The sequence below is a fragment of the Peromyscus leucopus genome, chromosome 8b, assembly GCF_004664715.2.
Source record: "Peromyscus leucopus breed LL Stock chromosome 8b, UCI_PerLeu_2.1, whole genome shotgun sequence".
Lineage (NCBI taxonomy): Eukaryota > Metazoa > Chordata > Mammalia > Rodentia > Cricetidae > Peromyscus > Peromyscus leucopus.
The window spans coordinates 53609609-53631191 of NC_051086.1; the positions used below are offsets into that span (position 1 = coordinate 53609609).

The window sequence follows — 21583 nt, forward strand, 5'->3', positions numbered from 1 at the left end:
AGAGAGGCAGACCTTGGCCCCAAGGCCACGGTTCTTTTATCTCTTCGTGCGCCTCTGTTCTGAAGTCTTCCCCTTCCCCTTCTGAATATTCTGAAGTGTCAAGATCAGGTGTGGGGCATAGGGATAAAAGCAGACACGAGAGGGCTGCAGCCCACCCTCCCTCCTCTTCCTCTTGGCAGCCCTGGTAGGTGGAGAGGGTGGCCGTCTTGATCAGCTGCAGTTCGATGTGAGGAAGGGCTCTGTGGTCAACGTCAACCCCACCAACACCCGGGCTCATAGTGAAACTCCTGAGATTCGGAAGTACAAGAAGCGATTCAATTCAGAGATCCTCTGTGCAGCCCTCTGGGGTAAGCCAGGGCTGAAAAGGCTGGAAGGGGTCTTGGCACAGCTTCCGTGTGTGATCCTGGTCGGGGAGAGCCTGGGTCTGCCTCTGACCTGTCCAAGGACTCCTATTGCAGGCGTCAACCTCTTGGTAGGCACGGAGAACGGGCTGATGTTGCTGGACCGAAGCGGGCAGGGCAAAGTGTATGGACTCATTGGGCGGCGACGCTTCCAGCAGATGGATGTACTGGAAGGCCTCAACTTGCTCATCACCATCTCAGGTGTGTGTGTGTGTGCGGAGTTTGGGGACAAGGATCTCAATGCTGGCTTTGTTTTTCTTTTCTTTTTTTCCTTTGTTTTGTTTCTGGTCGTTCCCTGGGTTTGCAGACAACATTGTGTGAAGCAGCAGTGGGACCTTCGATGAGAGTGAGTGTGAGTTTGTATGCATGTGTGTATCTGTCCATCTCTCAGGGAAAAGGAACAAACTTCGGGTATATTACCTGTCCTGGCTTCGGAATAAGATCCTGCACAATGACCCCGAGGTGGAGAAGAAGCAAGGGTGGACCACTGTGGGGGACATGGAGGGCTGCGGCCACTATCGTGTTGGTGAGGATGCCACAGCACTGTAGCCAGGGAGACACGAGGTCCGGGCTAAATACAGAGATCAGCAAAGCCTGACAGCGGAAGTCACTGCGTCCCCCTCTTTCCTGCCCCCAGTGAAATATGAGCGTATTAAGTTCCTGGTCATCGCCCTGAAGAACTCCGTGGAAGTGTACGCCTGGGCTCCCAAGCCCTACCACAAATTCATGGCCTTCAAGGTAACGGGGCCTCAGCCTTCAGTCCTTTCCAGTGCTGTGCTCCTGCGCTTGTCTTCCCTGAGCCTGCCTTCTCTCCTCCACAGTCCTTTGCCGACCTCCCTCACCGCCCTCTGCTGGTGGACCTGACCGTCGAGGAGGGCCAGCGGCTCAAGGTCATCTATGGCTCCAGTGCCGGCTTCCATGCTGTGGATGTTGACTCTGGGAACAGCTATGACATCTACATCCCTGTACACGTGAGCTTAGCAGGGCTGTGGGGCGAGGGGGACCACCCCATTCTGGACATCAGACACGGGGACCCCACCCAGCCCCTTCTTCTCCCTAGATCCAGAGCCAGATCACGCCCCACGCCATCATCTTCCTCCCCAACACCGACGGCATGGAGATGCTGCTGTGCTATGAAGACGAGGGCGTCTATGTCAACACTTACGGGCGGATCATCAAGGACGTGGTTCTGCAGTGGGGAGAGATGCCCACCTCTGTGGGTAAGCGAAGGGCCGCCTCCCAGACCGCTTGCCCTGAGGGGACCAGGACCACAGCCTCCTTACGGCCCTTCTACCGTCCTCTCCCTTCAGCCTACATCTGCTCCAACCAGATCATGGGCTGGGGTGAGAAAGCCATTGAGATCCGCTCGGTGGAGACAGGCCACCTCGATGGGGTCTTCATGCACAAACGAGCCCAGAGGCTCAAGTTCCTGTGTGAGCGGAACGATAAGGTGAGGAGGCCGTGTGGCCCCTGTGCTGGGCAGACCTGGGGGCCGAGAGCTTCTGCTCTTCCCCTCAAAGCAGCGCCTCCCTGTGGAAGCTGCCAGAGCAGCCGCGTCCTTCCCCTGGGGTTCTGTTGTCTCCACCCCAGGGGTCTGGTAACACACCTTTGCCTTTCATGGGGGGCGGTGGGGGGAGAAACCCGAGTCCTTGTGAAGCTGCTCTTGCTCTCTCGCGCGCGCTCGCTCTCTCTCTCTCTCTCTCTCTCTCTCTCTCTCTCTCTCTCTCTCTCGTCTTTCCCTTTCCCAGTTGAGGACCCCCACACACAGACACACAGACACACTGTAGCCCTTGGTGATGCTTTTCTACCTCATGCAGGTCTTTTTTGCCTCAGTCCGCTCTGGGGGAAGCAGCCAAGTCTACTTTATGACTCTGAACCGTAACTGCATCATGAACTGGTGACCAGGCCCCTGGGCTGGGGCTCCCCGACACGGACCCAGCTCTCCCCACAGCCAGACTACCCAGGCCGCCCTCCCCTAACCCGCCCCGCCTTGGGCTTTTGCTTTTACTGGTTTGATTCACTGGAGCCTGCTGGGAACGTGACCTCTGATCCCTGAAGCTTTTGTGATCACGTGACCATCCTTTCTCCCAACATGTTTTCAAAACTGTGCCTGTCCCCAGCTTCTGGGGGATGGCACAGCTTCCCCTCACCAGGAACCGAGTGGGACTTGCCCCTTTTCTCAAGAGGAGAGTGCTTGGGGCTTGGACCCCCGTACCCCATTGCTGCTGACTGAGCAGGGCCCTGTACCCCTTTATTTGCACGCCAGGGGAGCCGGCTCCCCCCTTGAATGTACCAGACTCTGGGGGGGGTCACTGGGCCCTGGGTTCTGGGGGGGGGGTGTCACCAGCCACTCCAGGGGCAGGGACCAGGTCCTCATTTTCTGAAAGCACTTTAATGATTCCCCTCCCCCCCCAGGCCCCAGGGAATGGAGGAGGGACCCCACAGCCAAAACATTCCTCCTTTCCCACCCTCCCCCGCCTCTCCCCTTCCTCGAGGGAGAGAGCTCAGAGCTCCCCTTCTACCCCTTGCTTGCATCTGTATATAGTGTGAGCAGCAAGTAGCCCTTCTCCGTCCCGTATCCTTTCTCTATGTAGTGGCCTTGGATATCCCGTTTGTTAATAAAGACAATTCAACCAGCTCCCGCCATTTCAAGATCCCACCACTGTTTTGTCTCAATCCCGGACACTTTCCAGGGAGCGCTCTCCGAGTTGGGAGTGCAGAGAGTGGAGGAGAGGTCTTAGGATCTGGTAAGTCAGTCTTAGGAGATGAAGTGAGGTGGATGATTAGGCCAGGAAACCTAGAAGACGTGGCAGAGGGGGCCAGGGCATCCTCGGTTGTAAGCCTGTGGGACACTTGGAGAGTATTTAGCTTTTACCAGCTCCCCCAGGGCAGGCCTGACGTCCTGGCTTCAGTGTTCCTATGTCTAGGTCTGTGCAACCTCATTGGCAGTCAACCGGGTCAGATGGCTCAAAGGAGCCAAGAGGTCGTGAGACTGAACCAAGGGCACGCTCTCTCTGTCCTAGAGGGTGGGCCTCAGGTGCCTAGCCAAACCCCCCATCTCCCTCTGCTGACCCGGAGGAGCCAGACCTACCCACATGGCCGCACAACCCCTCCTGGAAGTTCACAAAACGGATTTATTTATTTATTTGGTTTTTCGAGACAGGGTTTCTCTGCGTAGCTTTGCGCCTTTCCTGGAACTCACTTGGTAGCTCAGGCTGGCCTCGAACTCACAGAGATCCGCCTGCCTCTGCCTCCCAAGTGCTGGGATTAAAGGCGTGTGCCACACAAAACGGATTTATTATCAGCCTGTTTTCAAAACCGACTTCTTGCAGGGGGAGGGCTGGGGCGGGCGCTGGTGCAGGCTCATGGTTGGATACACGGTGGATAGGGGAGATCAGGAACTTGGTTGAAGTAACCCCCAAGGAAGATGAGGCAGGAACCGACGCTGAAGAGCACCAGAGCTGCCCAAAAGCAGACGTTGTCGAGGGCCTTCCCCATACGCACCCAGTCGGACACTTCCTGTGAGACACAGCTTAGCGCACTGGACGAAAGGACGGGGGGACGGGGGGCGGAGTGCCGCTCACCCACAGCCTAACCCACCTCTCCATTGGCTTCCTGGTCTCGTGTGCTCTCAGCCACGAAGTTCACAGCATCCACACAACAGCGGATTTCAGGGGCTGCAGCACCCAGGTTCTGACAGAGGGCCGCTGAAAGGGCGACACCCAGCGCTGGGTCATTAAAGAGCTTCCCCGACTTCGACCGTCTGCCTTAGACGCGCGAGAGCGGTGCTCACCGGTCCAGGTTCCGTGCCGGTATCTCTGCCCCTCAAACACAAGCTCGCTGCGCGGCTTCTTCAGGATGAGCTCCTCTGCTCGGAGCAGAAGGCCCACAGATGAGGCTCGCCTCGCGGGTGGGGCAGCTCGGGGAGACTCGGGGGGTGAGCTCGAGCCCAGGAGGCGTGGCAGCAGCTCCAATAAAATCTGTGGCCAGGGCAGAGGTGAGGTCCAAGCCCGCCTCCCACCCTGGGCTGGCCTTTCCTCAACCAGCGCTTACTTGGCGCAGCCGAGGGGATGTGGCATGAGTGGTCGGCGTCCGCAAAGACACGTTGAGCACGATGACGCAATTCATAACTATGAGCGTGGCAACCACCATGACGAAAATAAGATACCTGAGATACCCAAGAGGCATGACATCACGGCGTCCATCAAAACGAGAGGCCGCTAGCTGCCCCTACCTCACAAACACCTCTGCACAGGAGGTGGGGTTACTCCCCTTGCTACCCCTCCATCGCTCCAGTATTGTCCCCGCCCCCCTGCACCTACCATCTGCTGCGGACATGAAGGGGACTCCCAGCAACTTGGACACCCTGCTGTGGGTCTACCACTTCCACAGCTCCACTGAGGTGAGGGTATGAGAATGGCCCACCCAAAGGCGGCATGCTGTGACCAGGTCACTCCAGCGCCTGCTGCTGTGACCCTTTCCCTGTGACTTCCACCACCCCTGCTTCTCCAGGTGGCCCTACAGCCTCCGCTTCTATCTTCTCTGGAACTTGCTGTGGCCGCAGCTCAGGAATATCTGGTGCAAAGGTTCCGAGAACTTAAGTCCCAGGAGTCCCTGGAATCCGATAAGCCGCCTGCCCCGAAGGCCACCTTAGGGCTGGTGCTAAGAGAAGCTGCGACCAGCATCATGAGCTTTGGCGCCACCTTGTTAGAGGTGCAGCTCTGGGGAGTTGAGGGATGGGAAGAAACGGGGGAGGGCGAAAACAGGGACCTCTAGCCCCTGTACCCTCAATGCAGATCTCAGCCCTGTGGCTACAGCAGGAGGTGCAGCGACTGGACAGCAGCGACGGTTGCCCGGGCCCAGCCCCGGACACTGGGGATCCGGGTAGGGCGCTGGCCCGGGTAGCCCTGGCCACAGGGCAGGGGATTCGGCAAGCTGGAGCAGCAGCTGGCGCAAGCGCCCGGTACCTGATCCAGGGGGCGTGGCTGTGCCTGTGCGGACGCGGTTTGCACGGGTCCACCTCATCCCTGCAACAAACCCTACGCCAACTGGGCCTTGGGGTCCCCCGGGAACCGGTGCGTTAGGAATAAGGGGTGTGGTACGGGTCAGAGGAAATGGGATTGAGGATATACTGAGCCCTACTGACCTCTCAACAGAGACACTCGGGAGATCTCAAGGTGGCATCCAGCAGCAGTGAGGAGAACGAGGGGACCAAATAATCCATCACTGTCCCAGCCCCACCCTGTGTCCAAATAAAAGCCCAGAACGGGACAACTGCAAGTCCCCTACGCCAGCCTTCTTTGGCTCCGCCCTCCGTGCTGACACACCACCTCTGTGGGATCCGTTTTGAGGTTACCTGCCCAGTAGTGGCACGCTCAGAGATGTCTCTGGAATTTTCTGGGCAATTAGGAACAAGAAGACAGTCTGGGCTAGCAGGACGTTGATTGAGACCGTGCATTTCTGGCCACCGGCTGGAGGGAGCATGCTGTGAGAGGCATCCAGGGAGCGAGCCCAGCCTGGGGTTAGGAGTCAGGGGTCATCCCTTACCCTGAGCAGGCAGGAAGTAAGCGAGCAGCACCAAGCCAGAAATGAGCACACAAGGTACGATGATGTTAATGACGTAAAAGAGCGGCTTCCGGCGGATGATGAGCGTGTAGATGACGTCAGTTTCTGCAGGGACTCCCGCAGGGCCTCCCTCATAGCGGCGAATCGAGCCTGGGCAGTAGTCGATGGCCCATTCTCCATTCTCTGCAGGGCGTGGTGGGGCACAGTCAGCCTCCATCCCTGCAACTCCAGGCTGAGCGGGTGGGTGCAGCTGTCTGGGCCTGTGGGAACCACTTGGACCCTCCCTGGGCTGTCAGCATGGGGGAAGTATGGGCCGAGAGGGGCGTTCCTGGTCAGGGTGCAGAAAGACCATAGGAAGAGAGTGGCCTAGTGTGACAACTGAGGTTGACTTCAAGAAGAGCCAGCTCAAGCAGTGCGGCCCACGTCAAGCCCTACACTGCAAGTCCCCTCCTGGTTTTTGAAAAAGGGATAGGCGTTCACCAGTAAAAGCTTCCGTGTCGATCTCAATGTGGTCGATAGGCTGGCCGCTGTCATCCACGGCAAAGACGAACTCCACCTCTTCAGCACTGTAGGCCTGGGAGCTGTGAACCAGGGCCAGGCTTCACCCCAGAAGCTGGGATCTGGAAGGGCCCTGGGGCTCCACTCTTGCCCGCATCCCCCCAGCACATCCGCTTCCAGATCTACTTCCTTTTGGTCTGGTTTGGTGGCCACCGGGGTTATCCACGTGGTTCAAGGAACTCATGGACTCACGTGATTTTTTTTTTACACCTCAGACTCCTCCTGAGGAGGGAGTAGCTGGGACTATGGGATAAAACCCCAAGATGGCAGCAAGAAGCCTGTGCCCGGCCCTACTGCAAGCCCAGGTCCAGCTTCCCACTCATTTCGGTGCCCCGCTCCGCCATCCGCACGCACACCTTCCACAGAGACCCCACCCGCTCCTCCACATCAGGCCCTGCCCCCCTCCCACTGCGCGAGGCCCCTAATCTCCTGCTTGCAGTGACTCTTCCCACCGAAAAATGAGAGAGCAGTTCTGCCAGTCGAAGGGGAAGTAGGTGACCTCCACTGCGCAGGTGCTGCGGTAGATGGCGGGGGGCAGCCAGGTCACAAGGCCTCCCTCGTAGACCAGAACATTGCAGGTGTGGGCCACTCCAAACTGCCCATCGATACTGTGAAGACCGAGCTTGTCACGGTATTGAAAAGACTCCTGGACCTCTCCCACCAACCAGGTCCGCCAGAACCGGTGTCCCCCCCCCCCCTTGCAGCCTGGCCTCTTGGCCAATCCTCACTTGTTTTCCAGAACAATCTCTGGCAGCCATACAAATTCTGAAGGGACCCGCAGGGTGTCGACGCCTGCAAAATCAGCCTTGCTGAAGTTGAGCCGATAGTCCTGCCAGTCCTAAGAGGTAGAGGATGGAAGGGGGTGTGTGCGCGCCATCTCCCACCGGGTGGGAAGAAAGGAACTCTCACACGGCTCCCCGGATCTGACTCACAATTCCGATCCAGACGTTGGTGGTCAGGGTCTCCTCCTTCTCATTCTACAAGAGGAAGGAGCCTGTCTGATTCCAGGAGTTAGGGCTGGAAGAGAGTGTGCAGGCTTAGGATTTGGGGTGTGGGGCTGTGGGGGCAATCTTACCAGTGAGATGAGGTTGGTTAGGGTGACCTTGAGGGTGACGGTAACAGTGTCCTCAGGCCTCCTAACTGGCCGGGATCCTGGGTCGTAATTGTTGAAGAGATGGTGATACAATTTCAGCTCATCTTTGTTGCTCTGGCTCCTGCCTGGGATACGTTGAGAAGGAAGGGGTCACTGGACATGAAGCAGCAGCCCAGAAGGTGTCTCTCTGCCCCCAGGCCTGCGCAGACTTCCTGTGTGTATCTTTCTGGGTTTCTACTCAACCAAAAATATTGCATCAAGTACTAACTCCATCTACACCTAGTCCCTTCGGGTTGGGATACAGGTCCACCTGCCCTCCCCCCCCATCCCTGTCCCTACCAAGAAATGCCAGGAGAAGCAGGGCGCTGAGCAGAGTCCCCTCCATCCTGCTGCCTGGTTCTCAGGATTATTCCGAGCTTTGACAGGCTGGGGGGCAGGCCGGCCAAGGTGCCTGTGTGAAGAGGAGGAGGAGGAGGAGGGTGTTAGTTCCGGGGCTGGGCTAGGGGACTGTCACCTGATCCTCTACCCTTGCCGCAGCTGGGGCCAGTCTGGCTGCTTCCAGAGGCAGCCGTCCCACTCTGTGTCCCTTATCCACCCCATCCCAGCATCCTTTGCCTGGGCTTTAGCCAGCTCTGTAGCCACAGACCTGATATCTCACAAGAGAAGCAAGCCTCTGATAACATCTGAAACCACAAGCCTTGAGGGTAGTCTTCAGCGTCGACCCCCATTCTCAACATGCCCTGGCATCCTCTGTGCGGCTGGCTGCCCTTTATCCGTGGTTCTGGTGAATGCAGCTCAGGGAGAGAACATCCTGTGCCTACCACACTACCCCTTAGCTACTTTTTTGTTTGTTTTTTCCAGACAGGGTTTCTCTTTGTAGCTTTGGCACCTGTCCTGGGACTCACTCTGTAGCCCAGGCTGGCCTCAAACTCACAGAGATCTGCCTGCCACTGCCTCCCCAGTGCTGAGATTAAAGGTGTGTGCCACCACCGCTCAGCTTGTTTTATTTGTTTTTAAGGCAAGTCTTGTATAGCTCAGGCTGGCCTTGAACTTTTGAACTTACTGCCTCAGCCACCTGGGTGCTGGGATGACAGTCATGAGCCACCAGGCCTGGGTTTCATCATTTTATTTGTTTTTAAGGCAAGTCTTGGATAGCTCAGGCTGGCCTTGAACTCCTGATCCTCTAGGCCTCCCAAGGGCTGGGACTGCAGGTGTGAACACTGGTGCAGTGAGGTTCTCAGAATCTGCACTTGAGAAAAGCTAGCCGGGTGTTCCTCATGGGGTAAGAAGTATAGGAATAATTTTGATTTTTGTTGGCTTTTGAGGGAGGAGATTTCTTGAGATAGGGTCTCACTATATAGGCCAGTCTAGCCTAGAACTTCTTGCATAGACCAAACCACACAATCCTCCTGCCTCATCTTCCTGGGTGCTGAGATTCCAGGCATGTGCTGCCACAATGCCCAGCCGGAAGCCCTTTTTAGGCCTTACACTTCACCTTAGTCCAGCAGAGCAATCACTTCCGTCCTAAGTGCTTGAAGAGTCTGCCGCTGAGGGTCATTCACGCAGGCGCATTGTTGATAAGGCCTAAGACTCAGGAGTCAACTTTATTCATCCTGTGGCTCTGTGCTCATTTTACATTTCACAAACACTCGTGGTCATCATTTCTTCCGACCTGTGAGATTCCCTCAGACATCTAAGGCCCCTTGTCCGTCCCTCACACTCTCTTGAAGCCTATTTCTGCCACCTGTCTTATTATTTCTCATTTCTCACTGCGGATCCCAGAAAGCATCTGTGGGCGAGCTCAGCACCTTGAACGCCATGCTGCTGCTGCTGAATCCAGTCTCTTGAGTTAGGGCCTGGGCCACGCAGCACGGAGCTAAATGCAGACATTTGTTCAAACGTTAGTGGGCACTTACAGAGTGGATACTGTGATTATGGAGGTTCATGAGGCTTGCTTCTGGCCGAGCGGTGGTGGCGCACACCTTTAATCCTAGCACTTGGGAGGCAGAGGCAGGCGGATCTCTTGCGTTCAAGGCTAGCCTAGGCTACAGAGTGAGTTCCAAGGCAGTCAGGGCTACACAGAGAAACCCTGTCTAAAAGTGGGGGGGGGATGGAGGGGAAGCAAGGAGGAGGAAGAGAGGGGGAGAGAGAGGCTTCTAGTATTTAGCAGCAGGGAAACTTATGAAGAGGAACAGCTGGAAAGGATGGGTCAAGGTGAGATGAGCTGTTGGTGGATCAGCCCCTCCAAGACCTATCTTAAGAACATCAAGGCTCCCTATAGGTTTCCTGTTAACATATCCACAGTGGCCACAACACTCACAACACAGTGTCTGCTGGGGACTGGTCAGGCCCTGCCTGGACTTCCTGCTGCTCTACTGACCTCTGGGTACCGCCCTTTTTTTTTGGTGTAGTTTCAGCCTCCTCACGACGTCTGCACCATTCACCATGGTCTTGGCCCCAAACTGACCTCTTGGCTTCTCTGCAGACACAGCTAGTTCAGCCTGGGTTCCATCCTGCCTGAGGCCCTGAAGGCAGGGATGCTGAAGCCTGAGTCAGGAAACTGGCTTAAGACTCCCACGTGACCCACTGCTGAGCTCACCAAGTCCCATCGGATAGTTCCAAACCCATGGTCACAGACAGGGACAGCCTTGGTGAAAACTCAGTGAGTCACAGAACAAACCGAAAAGACACCAATGCGGACCAGTGAGATGGCTCAGGGTAGAGGTACTTTCTGCCCGTGACGACCCGAGTTCGTTCCCCTGGACCCACCCGAAGAAAGGAGTGAGCAGACCAATTCCTGCAAGTTGTCCTCCGACCTCCACCTTTGTGCACGGACATACACCACTGCCCCATCCATTCCTGAGCATTAGGAGCAGAGCAGAAAAGGGGGGATAGGGACAACCTGGGGTGTAAGCCCCCCCCCCACTCCCTCAACCAGCTGGGGGTGTTGGGAACATGCCCGTGAGCCTGTCTTGGTTTTGTATTTGTATAATGAAAACTCCGGTTTCTCTGGGGGCTGACTTACAAGCCAGCAAAGATCCCTGCTCAACAGGAAGCCGATCCCTGCTCAACAGGAAGCCGCTCCCTTCGCCAACTGCTCTTGGCTAGCAAGTCTGAACAGCTGCTGCTGCCCCTGCCACAGAGCTTGGGGCGACTGCCTCCTAGACACCAGGGCCCTTCTCAAAGGCCATGCCCCCAGCTAGCCGCAGGAGGGCTCCCTCTGTGTTTTCAACAAGCAGCTGCTCCCGTTTCCTAGCAGGGGAGGTGGGTGAGCAGAGCCAGGCTAAGGAGCACCCAGTAGACACTAACGGAGCACCTCTTCCCTCCTTAGGATGCAGGCTGATGGATGAGGGCTGAGCCCTACTGGCTGGCGGTGTTCACGGCATTTAGTAGAGTCTGCAAGTGATAATTATCTCCTGGACAAATCAACAGCCTCAATGAACTGCCGGCAGCCTTTCCCTGAGAACTGTTCTCTCTTACCACAAGTCCAGAGGATTGGTTGTGTGGTGGTGTGAATGAGACTGGCCCCCATAGGCTCAAATATTTGCACACTTCATCCCCAGCTGGAGACTTGTTAGGAAAGAGATGGAGCCTTGCTGAACAGGTGTGGCTTGTTAGAGGAGATCTGTCACAGGGGTGGGCTTTGAAGTTTCCAAAGCCCCCACCAGGCCTTTGTCTGCCTCTGCCTGCTGCCTGCGGATCAGGATCAGGATCAGGAATCAGGATCAGGATCAGGATCAGGATCTCTGGCACTGCTCCAGCACCGTGCCTGTCTGCTGCTCACCATGATGATCACAGATCGGCCCTCTAAAACTGTAAGCAAGCTCCCAATTCAATGCTTTCTCCTGTGAATTGCCTTGGTCACGGTGTCTCCTCACAGCAGAAGAAGAGTGACTAAGACAGCTAGCCACTAAGACGCTCCTGCTCCTTGGCCAGAAGTGGCTAGTTCCAGGGAGGAGACCTGACCCAAGCCAGGTCCCTGGGAATTCTGTCAAGCAGGCAGCTCAGGAACACACTCTTTCGGCTACATTTTAAGTGCAGCAGGCTGCTGTTAGCAGCTTACAGCAGATGGAGACAGTCAGGGACAAGAGCAGCCTTCAGCAATCCAGCCTGGCCCAGAGGTTCCTGAGGACTGGAGAGTTCTGCTCCCCTACAGGCTGGCTACCCAACACTTTTTTTTTTTTTTTTTTGGAGGCATGGCCTCACTATGTAGCTCAGGCTGGTCTTGAACTCAAGAGATCCATCGGTCTCTGCCCCCAGAGTGTGGATATTAAATAAAAGTGTACACCACCACACCTGGCCGTCTCAACACTTCCTTTGGCTAAATGAATTACCTTAATATCTTTCTCTTAAGTCCCTCGTTATTAGAATTTTTAGGGTTTGGGATACAGTTCTGTGGTAAAGGAGTTGCCTAGGAGAGGAACCCTGGGTTCTTCAGCACTGAAAAAAAAAATGGAATATTTTCTTTTCATGGTACTGGGGATCCAGTTTACCCCTCAAGTATGCTAGGCAAGTGCTCTACTGTTGAGCTATATTTCTAGAGCTAAGAAGTAGACGTTTTCTTTTTGTTTATTTGAGACAGGGTCTTTCTGTGGAGGTTTGGACCCTGAATAGTTTGAAATTATGTAGACTATGCTAGCCTTAAACTCACAGGCCTGCCTCTACCTCCCAAGGGCTGGGATTAAAGGTGTGTACCACCATGCTTGGCTAAAAAAAAATAATAATAAATCTTTTTTACATAATATATATTCCGAATTTTTACAAGTATATGTAAATTTTTTATATATATTTAGGGTATGAGGCATGCATGTACAGTCAGACCATGTGAGTTGCAGGCATCAAATTCCAGTCATCAGGCTCAGTGGCAAGGAACTCTTCCCAGCTAAGCCATCTCGCTGGCCCATCAAGTACAACATAGTCAGATGTGGCAGTTCACGCCCATGAGCTCAGCTCTTAGGAGGTGTCTTAAGGTTTCTATTGCTGTGAAGGGACACCACGTCCATGCAACTCTTTTTTTTTTAAGATCTATTTATTCATGTATTTTGTGTATATGAATGCTCTGTCTTCATGCACACCAGAAGAAGGAATCTGATACCGTTACAAATGGTTGTGAGCCACCATGTGGTTGCTGGGAATTGAACTCAGGACCTCTGGAAGAGCAGTCAAATGCTCTTAACCACTGAGCCATCTCTCCAGGCCCATAAAATGTTTTAAATATCAGGAAATGAAAGTCATGAATCAAAAGCTTGGATTCAGAGCTGAATAAAACCATCATAAGTGCTTTTAATAGATTGGATAAAATGACTTACATAATAATTTGATCTTAGCTGGGTCAGTATGAAAGTCCTGAGCCAGGTGGTGATATCACATGCCTTTAATCCCAGCACTTGGGAGGCAGAGGTAGGTGGATCTCTGTGAGTTCAAAGCCAGCCTGGTCCACAGAGAGAATTCCAGGGCAGCCAGGGCTACAGAGAAACCATGTCTCAAAAAAAAAAAAAAAAAACAAAAACAAAACAACAACAAAAACAGGAAGCCCTTCTGGAAAGCAGCTTACCTCACTGTTCTTCCAGCCCGTCCTCAAAGCTACCTCAGAGTGCTGTGCGCCCCCTTCCTCAGGAGGAGCTGCCACAGACAGAAGAACAGCGGGGTTCCAGGCTGGGTCCTTCAACAATGTGTTCTTTAGAGTACTGTTCAGAAACAAGATCACGACAGAAGCCACACACACACACCACACACACACACACACACACACACACACACACACACACACACACACACACACACACATGCACACACACACCACACACACACACACACACACACACACACACACACCACACACACACACACACACACACACACACACACACACACACACACACACACACACACACACACACAATGAGGCTCCCGTGGGTAATGGGGAGCAGCCAGGAGCAGACACAGCTGCCCAGGTCCTGGCAGATGAAATGTACCAGGGCTAGACTTCATTGTTTATCTCATTTTTTTTCCTATTAGGAAACCCAAAACTAAACATCTGAGAGAGATAGACCCAAGTCCAAGGGAAACTGGACCTGTTGTAGATCTTAATCCTGAGCTAAAGTTAGGATTATTTTGCCCAACCATGGTGGCGCACACCTTTATTCTCAGCACTTGGGAGGCAGAGGCAGGCGGATCTCTGTGAGTTTGAGGCCAACCTAGGCTACAGAGTGAGTTCCAGGAAAAGTGCAAAGCTACAGAAAAACCCTGTCTCAAAAAACCAAAAGAGAAGAGAAGAGAAAAGAGAGAGAGAGAGAGAGAGAGAGAGAAAACAGACAGGCTGGCTGCAGTTTCCTGGAGACTACAGTGAATCATGCTGAAGGGGAGCTGATGAACACAGCAGATACACACCTCAAAATAGCATTCAAGAAATGCATGGACCTGACAGCATTCACTGTGTTTAACTCCTATGAAGAAACGGACAAATCATGCCGCTTAGAAGAGGGTTTGACAAACCTAGCCACCATGACCGATGCTCTTTAAGCTGTAGCCAGGCGACAGGTGTGCAGTGTTCACATCTGTATCTCATGCTGGTTTGAAGCTCCATGAGAGCAACTATCACTGAGTTCCCTGGGCTCCACTAAGCAACTCCTTCCCCATATTCCTTAAAGGAAATATATATATATATATATATATATATATATATATATATATATTTTTTTTTTTTTTTTTTTTTTTTATATATATTATTTTTTATATATATATATACTGGCTGCTCTTCCAGAGGGCCTGGCTTCAATTCCCAGCACCCACTTTCTTTATTTTTTAGGTGCCAGGTTCTCTTTTTACTGCATTTTATTCTTGCAGGAACCCACAGAGTCCTGTGAGCGCTACATCATTTCCCGGTGAAGGCAGCACCCCCAGTTTCCTAACCATCTTCTACTAGACCCCACCTCCTAGAGCAGTGGTTCTCGACCTTCCTACTGCTGCGAACTTTAACACAGTTCCTCATGTTGTCTGACCCCCAACCATAACATTTTCTTTGCTACTTCATAACTATAATTTTGCTACTGTTATGAATTGCAAATATCTGTGTTTTCCAGTGGTCTCAGGTGACCCCTGTGAAAGGGTCGTTCGACCCCCAGGTTGAAAAACTCTTAGAGGTTCCTCTAGCTCACAGAATCCTTGGAGTCCTACACCCAAACTGTACAGAAACAGCAATACTTAACGTCTCGCAGAAAATGTTAACACAGCAGTATACTTTCACAAGTCTGCCAAAATGAATATTCTTGATTTCACAATCAGTTTCAAGAAAGAATGAATTGCTTGAAAAAAGATAGTTAAAGGGTTTCCAAAGCCATGCTTGGTGGTACATGTCAGATTCCTAGCACTTGGGAGACTGAGGCAGAAGATTGCAATTTTTTATTTTGTTTTGTTTTGTTTTGTTTGAGGCAAGGTCTCTCTATGAAGCCCTGGTAGGCCTGGGACTCTCTGATGTGATCAGGCTGGCCTCGAACTCATTGGGATCTGCCTGCCTCTGCCTCTGCCTCTGCTCTCCAAGTGCTAGGATTAATGCAGCCCAGGCTAGCTTCAAAACTGCAGTCTTCTAGCTGCATAGCCCCAGGCTCACAAAACAAAAGCATACTGGAGTATGTGACCATTAAGAAGCAGAAGTCAGCCGGGCGGTGGTGGCGCACGCCTTTAATCCCAGCACTCGGGAGGCAGAGCCAGGCGGATCTCTGTGAGTTCGAGGCCAGCCTGGGCTACCAAGTGAGTCCCAGGAAAGGCGCAAAGCTACACAGAGAAACCCTGTCTCGAAAAATCAAAAAAAAAAAAAAAAAAAAAAAAAAAAAAAAAAAAAAAAAAAAAAAGCAGAAGTCTAGCAGTCTTTTTATTGGCCGTTGCTTAAGAAACATTAAATGCTGTACTGTTTTTCTTTCTGAACATGCTTATTCAATGGCAGTTAGACACGCTCCTTTCATCTTGACTTTTCTGTCTCAGAACTCTTCATGGGCAGGAAGCGGTCGGTCCACGGTGTGCTCTGGCAATGATGCTATACAGGCCTGTGCTCTGATGGCCTGCCGGAGTCCTGTGCTGTCTCTAGAGTGACTCAGCATTAGTCAGAAGAGCAGAACAAGAAATCCTGAGAGACTGTGACCAGCTCCCTACTTAGGGTGATGTTTTTCCTTTTTTAATTAATTTTATCTATCTATCTATCTATCTATCTATCTATCTATCTATCTATCTATCTATCTATCTACTTATTTTCTGGAGCTGAGGACTGAACCCAGAGCCTTGCACTTGCTAGGCAAGCACTCTACCACTCAGCTAAATCTCTAACCCCTTTCCTTTAATTTATTAGGTCATCTGATGTAGGAAAACGTTAACAGAAAATTCTAAAGGAGCCGGGCGGTGGTGGCGCACGCCTTTAATCCCAGCACTCGGGAGGCAGAGCCAGGCGGATCTCTGTGAGTTCGAGGCCAGCCTGGTCTACCAAGTGAGTTCCAGGAAAGGCACAAAGCTATACAGAGAAACTCTGTCTCGAAAAACCAAAAAAAAAAGAAAGAAAGAAAGAAAAAAGAAAACTCTAAAGGAATGTTAAGTTCTAGGCATGATGTCTTTATGAGCACTAGTCTGAATTCACTAAAATATGAATTTAGTGAATTTAATTCCTTTTCTTTCCCTGTTTTCCCACCCCATGAAATCTATTGTCCGTGCTATAAGACACCATGACTGTCCTAAAGGTACAATGTCAAAAAGTAAACAAAAGGGATGATTAGTTGACTATTTTCAGTACTGTTAATACAGATTATTGGTCAATTATCTCATTGAATTAACCCTAAAACAGGCATGCACATGGTGCACAGATGTATATGCAGGTAAAACAAACACAACCAAAGTTAGAAAGAAAAAAGTCCTTGGGACTTCCTCAGGATAGGAACATCTTGGTGAAGGATATCTCATTTCAATTTCTCACCTCAGGTCAGAGGACTAACACAAGACGATGTAACGGGAAAAGGAGTCTCATGTAGGCAGAAACTGGATGACACATTCATGGGAAAAGCCAGGGCATCACAACTTGGGTTCAGAGAACGAGATGGAGATCGTAAGACTCCGGGTGTAGTGTGAGGACTCTGATAAGCCTGAAAGGCAGGGAGTAAGGGTTGTAAGGATTCGGTCCTTAATTATGTCACCAGCCTGCAACGGCATCCCAGCCTAAAAAGGTGGTGGGCCCTCTGTGCATCCCCTTCTCTTTCCACTCTCTTTCCTTCTGTCTGTCCTCTCTCTCTCTCTCTCTCTCTCTCTCTCTCTCTCTCTCTCTCTCTCTCTCCTCTCTGTCTCTCTCTCTCCTCTCCCTCTCTCTCCCCCTTAACAGGAATTAAGAATCACTGGTCATTAATATCCGTCAATATCAATGGTCTCAACTCACCTATAAAAAGACACAGGCTAACAGAATGGATACGAAAACAAAATCCATCCTTCTGCTGCATACAAGAAACACACCTAAACTTCAAGACAGACACTACCTCAGAGTAAAAGGCTAGGAAAAGTCTTTCCAATCAAATGGACTGAAGAAACAAGCTGGTGTAGCTATCCTAATATCTAATAAAATAGACTTCAAACTAAAATCAATCAAAAGAGATCGAGAAGGACATTACATATTTATCACAGGGAAAATCCACCAAGATGAAGTCTCAATTCTGAACATTTATGCCCCGAATACATAGGCACCCACATTTGTAAAAGAAACATTACTAAAGCTTAAATTACACATCAAACCACACATACTAGTAGTGGGAGATTTCAACAAACCACTCTCACCAAAGGACAGATCTACCAGACTGAAACTTAACAAAGAAATAAAGGACCTAACAGAAAGAAAGAAGAGAGAGAGAGAGAGAGAGAGAGAGAGAGAGAGAGAGAGAGAGAGAGAAAGGACCTAACAGATGTTATGACTCAAATGGACTTAATAGATATCTACAGAACATTCCACCCTAACACAAAAGAATATACCTTCTTCTCAGTACCCCATGGAACCTTCTCAAAAACTGACCACATGCTGGATCACAAAGTGAATCTCAACAGATACAAAAACATTGGAATAACCTCCGGTATCTTATTGGACCACCATGCCTTAAAGTTAGATTTCAGTTGGGGATTTAGCTCAGTGGCAGAGCGCTTGCCGAGCGAGCACAAGGCCCTGGGTTCAATCCTCAGCTCAAAAAAAAAAAAAAAAGAACCAAGTTAGATTTCAAAAACTACAGAAAGCCTACAGTCTCATGGAAACTGAATAACACCCACCTGAAGCACCAATGAGTCAAGGAAGAAATAAAGAAAGAAATTAAAGATTTCCTAGAATTCAATGAAAATGAAAGTATAACATATTCAAACTTATGGGACACTATGAAAGCAGTGCTAAGAGGGAAATTCATAGCACTAAATGCCCACATAAAGAAGTCGGAGAAGTCTCATACCAACGACTTAACAACACAACTGAAAGCTCTAGAACAAAAAGAAACAAACTCACCCAGGAGAAATAGATGCCTGGAAATAATCTAATTGAGGGCTGAGATCAATGAAATGGAAACAAAGAGAACAATATAAAGAATCAATGAAATGAAAAGTTGGTTCTCTGAAAAAATCAACAAGACGGACAAACCCCTACCCAAACTAACCAAAAGGCAGAGAGAGATCATCCAAATTAACAAAATCAGAAATGAAAAGGGAGACATAACAACAGACAATGAGGAAATCCAGAGAATCATCAGATCATACTTCAAAAACCTGTACTCCACAAAATTGGGAAATCTGGAAGAAATAGACAATTTTCTGGATAAATACCACATACAAAAATTAAATCAAGACCAGATAAACTGTTTAAATAGACCAATAAACCCTAAGGAAATAGAAACAGTAATCAAAACTCTCCCAACCACAAAAAGCCCAGGACCAGATGGTTTCAGTGCAGAATTCTACCAGACTTTCAAAGAAGAGCTAACTCCAATACTCTTCAAATTGTTCCACACAATAGAAACAGAAGGAACATTACCAAACTCTTTTGATGAGGCTACAGTTACCATGATACTCAAACTACACAAAGATGCAATAAAGAGAATTACAGACTAAACTCCCTCATGAACATTGATGTAAAAATACTCAACAAAATATTGGCAAACTGAATCCAAGAACACATCAAAAAAATTATCCACCATTACCAAGTAGGTTTCATTTTAGGAATGCAAGGATGGTTCAACATACAAAAATCTGTCAATGTAATATACCATATAAACAAACTGAAAGAAAAAAAACCACACGATCATTTCATTAGATACTGAAAAAGCATTTGATAAAACCCAACACCCCTTCATGATAAAGGTCTTCAAGAGATCAGGAATACAAGGAACATACCTAAACATAATAAAGGCAATTTACAGCAAGCCAACAGCCACCACCAAATTAAATAAAGAGAAACTCAAAGCAATTCCACTAAAATCAGGAATAAGACAAGGCTGTCCACTCTCCCCATATTTATTCAATATAGTACTTGAAGTTCTAGCTAGAGCAATAAGACAACAAAAGGAGATCAAGGGGATACAAATTGGTAAGGAAGAAGTCAAACTTTCACTAATTGCAGATGATATGATAGTATACATAACTGACCCCAAAAATTCTACCAGGGAGCTCCTACAGCTGATAAAGTCCTTCAGTATAGTAGCAGGACACAAGATCAACTCAAAAAAATCAGTAGTCCTCCTATACACAAATGATAAAAGGGCTGAGAAAGAAATCAGAGAAACACCACCTTTTACAACACCCACAAATAATAAAAAATACATTGGGATAACACTAACTAAAGAAGTGAAAGGCCTGTTTGATAAGAACTTTAAGTCTCTAAAGAAAGAAATTGGGGGCTGGAGAGATAGCTCAGAGGTTAAAAACACTGGCTGTTCTTCCAGAGGTCCTGAGTTCAATTCCCAGCAACCACATGGTGGCTCACAACCATCTGTAATGAGATCTGGCTCCCTCTTCTGGCCTGCAGAAATACATGCAAACAGAACATTGTATACATAATAAATAAATAAATAAATCTTTTTTTTTAAAAAAAAGAAAGAAATTGAAGAAGATATTAGAAAATAGAAAATTTTCCCATGCTCATGGATAGGTAGGATTAACATAATAAAAATGGCAATCTTACCTAAAGCAATCTACAGATATGCAATCCCCATCAAATCCCAACACAAATCTTTACAGACTTGGAGAGAACAATACTTAACTTCATATGGAAAAACAAAAAACCCAGGATAGCTAAAAGAATCCTGTGTAATAAAGCAACCTCTGGAGGCATCACCATCCCTGACCTCAAGCTCTATAGAGCTATAGTAATAAAAACAGCTTGGTACTGGCATAAAAACCGACATATGGACCAATGGAATTGAATTGAAGACCCTGACATTAATCCACACACATATGAACAATTGATTTTTTGACAAAGAAGCCAAAACTATACAATGGAAAAAAGAAAGTTTCTTCAACAAATGGTGCTGGCATAACTGGATCTCAATATGTAAAAGATTACAAATAGATCCATGTCTGTCACCATGCACAAAACTCAAGTCCAAGTGGATCAAAGACCTCAACATAAATCGAGTTACACTGAACTTAATAGAAGAGAAAGTAGGAAGTAGTCTTGAACACATTAGCACAGGAGATCACTTCCTAAATATAACACCAGTAGCACAGACACTGAAACAACAATTAATAAATGAGACCTCTTGAAACTGAGAAGTTTTTGTAGGGCAAAAGACATGTTCAATAAGACAAAAAAAACAAAAAACAAAAACCAGCCTACAGAGTGGGAAAAGATCTTCACCAATCCCACATCTGACAGAGGACTGATCTCCAAAGTATATAAAGAATTCAAAAAACTAGACATCAAAATACTGAACAATCCAATTAAAACATGGGCTATAGAGCTAAACAGAGAATTCTCAAAAGAAGAATCTCAAATGGCTGAAAGACATTTAAGGAAATGTTCAACATCCTTATTCATCAGAGAAATGCAAATCAAAATGACTCTGAGATACCACCTTACACTTGTCAGAATGGCTAAGATCAAAACTACTAATGACAGTCAATGTTGGAGAGGATGCAGAGCAAGGGGAACACTCCTCCACTGTTGATGGGAATGCAAACTTGTACAACCACTGTGGAAATCAGTATGGCACTTTCTCAGAAAACTGGAAATCAATCTAGCTCAAGACACAGCCATACCACTCTTGGGCATATACCCAAGGAATGCTCAATCATATCACAAAGATACATGCTCAACCATGTTCATACCAGCACTATTTGTAATAGCCAGAACCTGGAAACAACCTAGATGCCCATCAACTGAAGAATGGATTAAGAAAAAGTGGTATATATACACATTGTAGTACTACTCAGAAAAGAAAAACAATGACATCATGAAATTTGCAGACAAAAGGATAGAACTAGAAAATATCATCCTGAGTGAGGTAACCCAGACTCGGAAGGACAAACATGGTAAGTACTCACTCGAAAGTGAATACTAGATATAATGCAAGGGACAATCAGATTGTAACCCACAAAAAAAAAAAAAAAGAGATTTATTTATTTAAAAAATATAATAGAGCCCAGCAGAGCCAGGTTGGGATGGGGGGGCACAATTCTGTTTAGGGCTAAGAAAGGTGGCAGTGGGGTGTGAGGGAGCAGCAAAGGAAAATTAGGCATCTCTAAGAACAGCTATGGAGGGGGAGGAGGGAGGGCAGCAGGCAGAAGCTGCACAAAGTTGGTGGTTAGAGAGTCTCTAGATCTTTCCAGGGTGGCAGGAAAGGGAGAGTGTAAAACCAAAGAGGGTTCTGGGGAAGGCTGTGGAGAGAGGTGATAAGGGCTTGTCCCTGGGGGAGACTGGTCCCTGGGTCCCAGGAGTTGGTTATCAGGTTGTCCTTTCCTCCACAGGTCCTCG

The 21583-nt window shown here is 49.3% G+C and overlaps 2 protein-coding genes across 2 annotated transcripts in view; one reads left to right on the forward strand and one right to left on the reverse strand.

The window, feature by feature from the left end:
• The window catches only part of Mink1 (misshapen like kinase 1), a 55998-nt gene extending 52951 nt beyond the window's left edge, over positions 1-3047 (forward strand). The window contains 8 exon segments of the mRNA XM_028862171.2: positions 180-347; positions 459-602; positions 793-927; positions 1039-1139; positions 1223-1372; positions 1462-1621; positions 1712-1851; positions 2219-3047. Coding sequence (XP_028718004.1) covers positions 180-347; positions 459-602; positions 793-927; positions 1039-1139; positions 1223-1372; positions 1462-1621; positions 1712-1851; positions 2219-2302 — 1082 coding nt within the window. The 3' untranslated portion in view covers positions 2303-3047.
• Positions 3048-3680: 633 nt separating this feature from the next.
• On the reverse strand, positions 3681-8457 carry Chrne (cholinergic receptor nicotinic epsilon subunit). The gene is made up of 12 exons (XM_028862168.2): positions 7957-8457; positions 7600-7742; positions 7457-7501; positions 7253-7362; positions 6977-7132; positions 6447-6547; positions 5949-6149; positions 5758-5872; positions 4455-4569; positions 4195-4381; positions 4002-4108; positions 3681-3920 (listed from the first exon to the last, which is right to left on the reverse strand). Exons 1-12 carry the CDS (start codon positions 8000-8002, stop codon positions 3765-3767), a joined length of 1482 nt encoding a protein of 493 aa, XP_028718001.1. The 5' UTR covers positions 8003-8457; the 3' UTR covers positions 3681-3764.
• Positions 8458-21583: the final 13126 nt, after the last annotated feature.

Bases quoted from the DNA above. Each gene is read 5' to 3' on its own strand.
- Chrne (XM_028862168.2), bottom strand. From the start codon at position 8,002: ATGGAGGGGACTCTGCTCAGCGCCCTGCTTCTCCTGGCATTTCTTG. The intron at 6,548-6,976 runs GTGGGAAGAGTC...CCTGGTTCACAG, and splicing joins AACTGCTCTCTCATTTTTCG to CTCCCAGGCCTACAGTGCTG. The intron at 4,109-4,194 runs GTGAGCACCGCT...TCGCCCTTTCAG, and splicing joins CCGGCACGGAACCTGGACCG to CGGCCCTCTGTCAGAACCTG.